Genomic DNA, 8,938 nt, shown 5'->3' with positions numbered 1-8,938 from the left:
CTGTTGCCTCTCTTGCAAATCTCAAGTGAGAAGGAAAGAATTGATGATGCACTAGCACTTAAAGCAATAACTTGAGTTGTATTTCTGCAGTGCAGTGTCTGCTATATATGCTACCTTGTTTTCTCTTTATTCCTCCCTTTCTTTGTATTTTCTGTATTTTTATTCTCCAATTATTCCTTTTCTTACTGTTTTCCCAACTTGCTTTCCTAACCCTATTCTGTTTTCCCAACCTGCTCCTTCAGGTGGCACCAGGAGAGGGGTTTTGCCTGTGCTGTGCTCGCAGCAGCACATGTTCAAAGATTTTAAGAGTCACTGTAAACATACCAGCCAGCCACAACGCTAGTTGCCAATTACCCACATTTTCTCTGTTTGGGATGACAGTTAGGCTCCAGCACTGAAATTACTGTTTGAAGAGTAAAACCTGTCCTTCCCTCCACCTAGGTACCTCTGCAGGAGTGAGCAGAGAAACAGAGAAGTGCTCACCGACCAAACCCTCAAGGGCAGTCAAGCACATGTGCCACTTGTGGTCCTGTGCCCGGCCAGCACTGCTTCTGTGTGCAGTGCTGCACCTCAACCTCTGCTGTGAGGAAGAGGAACAAACCCCCTCCTCATCAGAAACATGCTGCACCTGGCTATTTGAGAAAGGCCAGCTTAAAGAATTTGAAAGCAAGAGGGGGAAAAGCCCATCCTTACCATCACTCCAGCCCAATACACACATTATCAACCAACCATTTGGAACGAAATGCAATTGTAGGCAGCCATATGCTCCACTGGTGTTCTGGATGATTTCATAACAACTGCCTCTGGCACAACGTTACTGGTACCTTCTGGTTTACTTTAGTGGCAGCCACAGTCATGTTGCGCAGATCCTGAGTATTACAGTCACTGGAGTTCATGCAACAGCTTGTAGGGATGCCGTGTTTGAAGAAGTAAGGGCTGGTGCTCCAGTTGGTGTAGCTCTGAATGCCACAGCAGCTCAGCTACGAGGAGTAAGAGGCAGATTTAAAACAAACAAACAAACAAACCAGAATTAAAACTAGTACAGAATCATCACTCCCCAGTTAATAAACTTACAATCAAAACAAAAACAGATGTCTCCAGTTTTGAAGAGTAGATACCACCCCCCGCCCCATTTGTCACAAAAGTATCAGGAATGTCATTTACAGAAGATGGGAGCAGACAACCTATTAAAAAAAAAGGTATTTTATGAGCAGAGCTATTATTTGTAATATTTGACAAAGGTCCAGCCATAAAACCATCTTTTTTAGTTCAAGGCCTGTTTTTTTTTTCTTTCTTTCTTTGTTTCCTTTGCTTATTTATTTATTCAGTAAAGATGATCCTGGAAATCCATGACAGAGCCTCACAATGCGATCAAAAAAATGGCCTTAAAAACCCCAAAGCATTGCATAGAATTACATGTAACACATACAGGGTCAAATTAGTACAAGATGCTTAAGGTGAAGCAAGACTCTAACTCACCAAAATAATTTCTAGGAAAATTCACTGAGCCATGAATAGAAGGAGACCATATGTTCATAGAGTATGTCTATGAAATCAGCTGAAACAACAGAAGTTGTGAAGGATATTCTGCTCTAGATGCTAAGCTAGAAGACAGTCACTCAAAGATATGGAGTATGTTTCCACATGAAAATTTTTGGCATGAAAAGGGCTTATAAAATAGAGCTACAAATGAAATGAACATTTTGCTACAACCGAAACACTGAACAATTACTCAAAACTATTTAGGTTAGCCAAATCCAAGGAATCAAAAGCTCAAAATACAGGTTAACATTAGGTAAACAAATAGACAATTTGACAGCAAAATCTACTTAGTTTAGAGCAGTGCATTAATCTGCTAACCTGAAGAAACCAGGTTAGAGGCACAGTTTCAAACATGCTGAGGGGTACAACATAGTAGTTGCAATTTCTAAAGAAGTTCTAAAACTCATCAATGGAATTACATTAAAATTTCAGCTGTTCAGCAAGTTACAATCATAGGAAAAGCAAACTGTCTCATAGAATGTATTGTGAACTGAAGGGATAGCTTCTTGCTATGGTACAGTTTCCAGTAGGAATTTAAATGTGAATTTTATTGCTCTGTGTTGTAGTTGGTAGACTTGGTCCGATGTGGTTCGCATCTCCAATTAATTTGGCCATGCTGTGGCACTTGCTCATGTTCTGTGCCCTGCTGGAAGGCAAGGCGACCTCCCATTGTCCTGCTACTGCACCCCGTGGGTCAAAAAGGCTCTTCCACCGAGCACCTAATCCATCCCTCCAACATGGCTGGAGAACAGCTTTTATTGCCAACCTTGGCAGCACATTTGTCCAACCTCTTTTCCTCTGGAGAAAATACACTCTGTTTCTCCCCTTTAACTCACTATGACTCCTTTGCCAGCCTCTTCTTGTACTCGTGAAGAGAACTGCTGCAATTTACTAGTGATACAGGATGCTAGATTATAAAATCCTGTCTCATCCAGCTCAAATTTACAATATTTCATAATGCTATTGACAGATTCTCTAAGAACAAGGTGTGTTCTTAGGGGATAAAACTGGGCCCTAAACCTAATTCAAGATCTGGGACCAACAAGAAGCAAGTGGGACAGGCCCTGTCTTTAGTTGCTCATTAAAACTTAGGCATCTTGGACAAGCATATCAGTTGAAATACTTTTTCTTTAGATCAGTTTTGCCAGCCTCTAATTTTGCTTGCGGATTAAGCCATCCACACTTCAAGTTCTGTGATCAAATCTGAATGTACTCTTTGTCTCTCTCTATTTACTAATTCTTAATATCCAGTTTTAGACTTACACTTTCCTGTACGTTATCCACCGCATGGCTCCGCTCATCGTTCTTGTTGTAATTCTGTATTGCTTCAGTATACGTCCGAAGGAAAGTATCTTTGATCTATAAGGGTGAGGAAAAAGACAGCCCATGTGAGCAACGAAACATGTAACATCTGAAGCAGTTTTCACAGGAAGAAAATGCATTTCCAAACCTAACAAGGCACCCAAACTAGCCCTTCCCATTCTTTTTTACGTGTGTTTTCAGAGCTGGCAGAGCTCCCTCTTAACGGTCAGGAGTCACTCATGCCATTTTTCAAGTGGGGTGTCTCGGAAAGAAAACTACCCCAGCAAACTGCTACGTGTTAAAAAACCAAAAATGACTTAACCTATAAGAAACACATCCTTTGATGCTTTTTCCCCAAACACTTTGTTCCAGCACTAAGCCTGAAGGAGGCTGCATGCTTCTCTTTGCTCATGGATGCCTGATGGGAGTCAAAGCTTGTGCAAACTCCTTAGTGACAGAAGTTGGTGTCATCAAAAGAAGACATGAATCCCCTGACCAGGCGGCAGCCCTTGGCCCCAGCGCTAATGGCATTTGGGTAAGGAACAAGACATCTCTCAGCTGGAGAAGGTCTGGCATGTCACTGGGAAAGGCACTTTGACTGGGTGGTAAAGGGGCTGAGTAGCAGATGATTTGGGCAACCCACATGGCTGTGACCTTCACAATAGACTGCCTCTCCCAACAGGGAGCAGCAATCTGACACAGAGGCTGCTGCAGGTTAGGCCAGATGAATTGGCAATCTTCAGCAGATGGACAGGTATTTCAGGATCAAATTGAAAACTACCCACCACTTGCAAGGGTAGGCACCAGAAAAGCCTATAGCAAGGTGAATCTCATGTCAAAACAGGAGACTAGAAAACCAGTTAATACAAAGAGAAGAGACAAGAAGAGTCTCCAGGGTTGTCCTGGTTCAGCACTAATGTCATGTGGGTCCATGGACTTAAAGCCAGAGATAGACCTGATTACAGTGGATAAAGCAGAAGTGCTACTACAAATCTAGACCATCATGCTTTCTTAAAGCTTCTTGCTGTCCCAGTTTCTTATCTCACTCTATTTCTAATCTCTCCTTATTCTCAGGATAGAAACAAAATCCCATCCCACTCCCTCCCCGCCCAAAAAAGAAAAAGATTTACAAAACACTGAGTCTGATCTGCTGCAGAAATGCTCTCTACCTTATATATACAAGCACTTGCCTGGCTGAAAAAGCTGTGTTTAAGAAAAGTATTTAATTTATTTTGCAGCCCTCAGCATATGTAAAAGAGTAAAGAAGATCTTACACGATGGACACACAAAAAACGATAGCTCCAGAATAAATTATCAGGCAGCTGAAGCCAACAGCTTTAGCTAAATCCTTTCATTTGGAATCACATCAGTTTTTAAGAGCTGTACATGTTACTGTTGCACATCAGCCGCATCCCTGGAGATGCCTACGGAGCTGCTGGGCTCAGCGACCTACACATTCTCCACGCTCCAGAGAACTTCTCAGCAGCTCCTGTCCAGGGAAGCACTGCCATATGCAAACTCAGCACATTTCCACCTACCTCGTGGCGAAACACAAACCCTGAAATGCCAGCCACTAGCTCAGCCAGGAACACCAGGGACAAGAACATGGCATACTGAAAAGAAAGGAGGCAAGAGAAGTCAGAACGTGATAGGCTTTTTTCTCAGCACAGATACTGCTCAGTTATCACATAAAATTTAACTTTCTGCTCTAGACACCCTTGAAAGATGTTAATAAACCAAAGGTCTTTTGGAGGCGATACATAGGTTATTGCCTCAGTATGTGTTTATACAACTCACAAATGATATGTATTGTCTAATTACTGGCTTTTCTAACATCTCTGTTCCCACATTTCTTAGCATTCTCATATAAATTAAAACACACTCACATGCAAGAGGTGGATCCAAGTCACTCGGGTTTTGATCGTGCGATAAGGAATATAAACAGACTCTTTACGTTTGCGTGCCACTCTGATAAAGAAAATAGGCTTCTCCAGGTGTTTTGGTTCGTGTTTATCTATCTCACTGATAGACTGGGATTTGTGGCCTGATTCCTGAAGTTTCACCAATGAATGAACTGAACCACTGACTTCAGTGGAAATATTCTCATGGTAATACTAGACAGATGCCTCAAATACTTTGCTGAGCTTTAGAAGCAACATTTGGATCTGGAGCTAAATAAAACTCGAAAACAGTGCTTTCAGTGTAGACACTCACAAACTATTAAAAATATATCTAAACAGAAATAAAGAAGGTAAAGAAAATAAGGCAAAATGGGATGGTAAAATTTGAAGTTGGGGCTTAATATTCCAGAGGGAAAAATTACCTTTTTTCTCCATGTGTTAAATAACACTTAATTAAAAAAGGAAACATTTTAAATTCAGTTCAGTCCTAGCAGGATTTAGTGGAAAGAGGGAAATGTATTTTTAATGGAAGATTGTTGGGGAAGGGAAGGTCATAGTGAAGGAAGAAGTAGAAAAATCATTCTCTACAATTAATGCATCTGTCAAATCAACTGCCTGTATTCTGTTCAGAAGAGTAAAAAGTTCTGAAATATTTCTTGTGTGTACAATAAAAATAAAATCATGTGCTTGGAACAGCACCTGCCGCTAAGTGGCATACCTTTAAAAAAGTTACATGACTTACAGAGCAACTAGCAAAGCCTGAATTCCTATGGATTTAGATCCTCTTTCACCTTTATCCCTTTCCCATCTGCACTGCAGTAACTCTGACAAGCCTCTGCACGTGCCCTGACAGCACATCACCAGCCAGAGACATCAGCGGTGCACCTACAACAGCGTTATGTACATGTTGACTGGCCACTAGCATATACCTGGTGACCGATTTGCAGCTGCTACCTCTCCTCTACTGTGCCATCTGTTGAGGAAATTAACTCTCTCTAAGATGTCCTTTTTTTTTACATCCAGTTCAAACTGGAGAAGAATCAGGCCCAAAATATTGTAGCAGGAGACGCATTCTACTGTCAAGCACTTTTCCACTATCTCAGTGCATCAGAAATGCTATTTCCACCCTTCGAATCATTACACATGTAGGATTTTGCTCCTCAATATTCCTACAAACATAGTTTATCATAGAGGTTTGCTTAACCTACAGTTACTTTGCATTTTAAGATGGGCTGGAAAACTCTGAAGAGAGAAACTTATAGGGAGAGAGATTAAACTGGACTGAGAGACGGCTGCTGTACCTCTGCTTAGTGTACCTCGAGTCCATGTTGCTTTTGAGATGAGGACAAACATACCATACAGAGCTGTTTTCTGGGGTTGACTTGCTTTATTCTAGTGAATGTTAGGAGAAAAAGAAAGGCTGGTGTACTTTTAGAAGGTACCAACTATTTTTTCCATAGATTTCACATCAGAGCATTAAAACGACCCCTTTAAAATATACTTCAAATGAATTTCACATTTATGATGCTTTGGACATGTTAAAGATTGTAAATATACCTAGCTATCTGGTTCACAGAAAACCGGAACAATTGTGGAATTACTCACAGAGTAATTCATCAGCAGCATTTCACCCAGCTCCCAACCACACATGGGCCTGTGCACTGTGCAGTAGCAAAATCATTCATACTCAGTCAACAACTGGTTTTGCAAAGATTTTTTTCCCTTTCTTTATCCAAAAGACACACGTGTTGAACATTAAGATCAATAAAATCTAGCTTATGTGCCTAAAAAACCACATTAACATCTGTTGAAGCTTGGCAGGGGGTAGGGGGAATCCCAATACATCAACGAAACTTCTTCCCCTCTTGCTTAAGGCACTTTGGCATGCTTACCAGTTTCAGCATCCATGGGCTGCCACGACAAGTGGCAAAGCAGCCAAAAAGCCCGAAGACAATGATTGTGGTACCCGTCCCAATGAGCACGTAGGGGGCATTGGTGGAGTTCTCAGCAATGAGAGAGATGTACGTGCCAAGGGTGAGCTTGCCCCAGACACCGACTGCAAGAAGGATAACGCCTGTGATCTGCAAAGCAAGAGAAGAAAGACGTCAGAAGCTATCAGGGAAGGCATCCAAATTCAATACACAGTCAACCTGAAGAGATTCATTGGTGCTGTTGCGCTGGCAGAAGGAAGTCTCAAGACTTTTACTAATTCCAGAGGGATGGACAGAGAAAATTCAATTTCCAGCATCTGTAGATGTTATGTTAAGACTGCCACTGGAGGATAAACATCTAGGACTAAACACCACAAAGCTGATGATTGCCAAGGGAGGATGCAGTGTGCTGTCTGCAGGAACAGGCTCTCTGCTCCTACAGCACACTGAGAGAGGTGGCCAACTCCATCACTCTTACCAAAAGCCAACAATAACTGCCCCACCTCACACCTCCTTGAGTTTTGCCACAAAAACTACCTGAACCACAAAAACCTGCTGCTTGGTGTCCCGTCCTTCTTAATGCCAAAATTTCAGGAACACAAGCATCCCTTGCAATGCATCGCTCTGGCAACTGAACCTTCCCCATCTCCATGCTACACAGCAAGCGAACCCCTGGCTGCACAGAAGCCTTCCCCCCTGACATGGGGTGGGAGGACACCAGCGAGCTCCAGGAGCACCCAGCCTCTTGCCTGAGACGTGCAAGCAGAGGCTGCCATGCCCCAGGGCAGCTGGAGCATGCAGGCTCCCAGCACCAGCAGGGACATAGGGGAAGTCCATGGTGTGCCATACACCGACATCGAGCAGTGGCCACAGCAGGGATGATGCCTCCACCAATCTGCTGATCTTCACCTGACGCTGACACGCCTGCTTCAAGACTGTGTGCCTGTAACTCATTCCCACGGCATGGCCAGAGGCGGGACATGAAGGGCCAGTCCTGAGTGCCAGCTCTGCAAACTCTTCCTGGATTCCCCCAAAACTTCTTACTAGCTCCTCCAGGTCACTGCCAAAGGGCAGGAACAGAAGAAACATCCTGACAGTATTCTTTCATCCTCTTTCCAAGTTTTCTCTCGTGAACATCTTTATACTGCTGTGGAATCTTGAAATTCAACACCATTACACCAGGGTTGCCCTGTAGTTGTTCGTGGAGGGAATCCTTGTTCACAGTTATGTTGCCCCTAAAAAATCCCAGTTGAGCTACATTGTAAGATCTTTCAGCTACTTTTCCTACAGGAAAAAGGAAATGTGAATTAATCCTACAGGAAATGTGAATTAGTTCAGGGAAGGCCTTCTCAAAGGAAAAAAGGAAAGCAGCTTTTGGCTTTTTTACCTAGGCTGGCTCAAAAAGGACTATGCAGGGTGCACCCCCCTCACTGCCTTTCTCCACTGTACCCTTTCCACCGTCCTGCTGCTCAGCCCTAGCAGGCAAAGGAGCCCGTCCTCTGTTCGACCTGTGTCTGCGGCAGTGGCAGCAAATGCTGCTCTGGTGCAGCATGTCTCCCTCTGTGGAGAGGGAACTGCGTTCAGCAGAGCTGCTGAATAATCAGAGTCACCTAAGGAAATTACCAGGAGGAGGGAGGATACAAATAGATGCTCTGAGGAAAGATACAGGAGGAGGGATGCAAGGAAAAAAAAAACCACAAAAAGAGAGAATAAAGAGAGGAGACCAGACAGACAAAAGCAAATTAACGTGTCCTCAGAGACAGAGGATCCTTTCTATACCAGAGAGAAAATAATCTCACCTGGCAATTTTGACACTTCCTAGTTCATCCCCTTCCTTCCCCCCCCATCTCCCAGAGCTGTAGGGAAGACATGCCCCTAGCTGGCTCCCACTCAGAGCAGACCGGAGTGCGGCACTGCCAGGGAAACCCATCACACCGCGCTGTCTCCCTAAGCCTCTCCTGCTCCCCCTGACCAACTATGGCATTTCTGTTGTACCTTCGGGACAGGATTAGCAGGGATTTCTGCTCTCCTGCCCATAGTGGCGATAGGAATAAATCCAGGTTCTGTCCATCTTTCAGTGCAAGTGTGTGAAAAGTGCTGATTCCTTGCTCTTGTACACCACCAACTAACAGCTGAATGTCAAAAAAAAAAAAATCACGAAGTAGCTTACCTACCCATAGGCATCAAACACCTCCGCTGAGTTTGGTCCCATCCACACACAACACTATCTTCAGCTCTCTCCCTCTTCTCCCTAACAAAAGC

General features: G+C 43.5%; 1 protein-coding gene across 1 annotated transcript; it reads right to left on the bottom strand.

The window, feature by feature from the left end:
* Window positions 1–788: 788 nt before the first annotated feature.
* On the bottom strand, window positions 789–8,713 carry TSPAN7 (tetraspanin 7). Its single transcript, XM_010284278.1, has 5 exons — window positions 8,672–8,713; window positions 6,638–6,826; window positions 4,383–4,457; window positions 2,806–2,901; window positions 789–980 (listed from the first exon to the last, which is right to left on the bottom strand). Exons 1-5 carry the CDS (start codon window positions 8,711–8,713, stop codon window positions 789–791), a joined length of 594 nt encoding a protein of 197 aa, XP_010282580.1.
* Between the last annotated feature and the right edge of the window lie 225 nt (window positions 8,714–8,938).

The sequence above is a fragment of the Phaethon lepturus genome, unplaced genomic scaffold, assembly GCF_000687285.1.
Source record: "Phaethon lepturus isolate BGI_N335 unplaced genomic scaffold, ASM68728v1 scaffold29483, whole genome shotgun sequence".
Classification (NCBI taxonomy): Eukaryota; Metazoa; Chordata; class Aves; order Phaethontiformes; family Phaethontidae; genus Phaethon; species Phaethon lepturus.
Note: the sequence above shows the minus strand (reverse complement) of the source record. Positions and strands in the feature narration are given on the sequence as shown.

Coding starts and splice junctions, on each gene's coding strand:
- TSPAN7 (XM_010284278.1), bottom strand. CDS start 8,713: ATGGGCAGGAGAGCAGAAATCCCTGCTAATCCTGTCCCGAAG. Junction 6,827..8,671: donor CTGCTAATCCTGTCCCGAAG/GTACAACAGAAA, acceptor CTTGCTTTGCAG/ATCACAGGCGTTATCCTTCT. Junction 2,902..4,382: donor GGTTTGTGTTTCGCCACGAG/GTAGGTGGAAAT, acceptor TCACCCTTATAG/ATCAAAGATACTTTCCTTCG.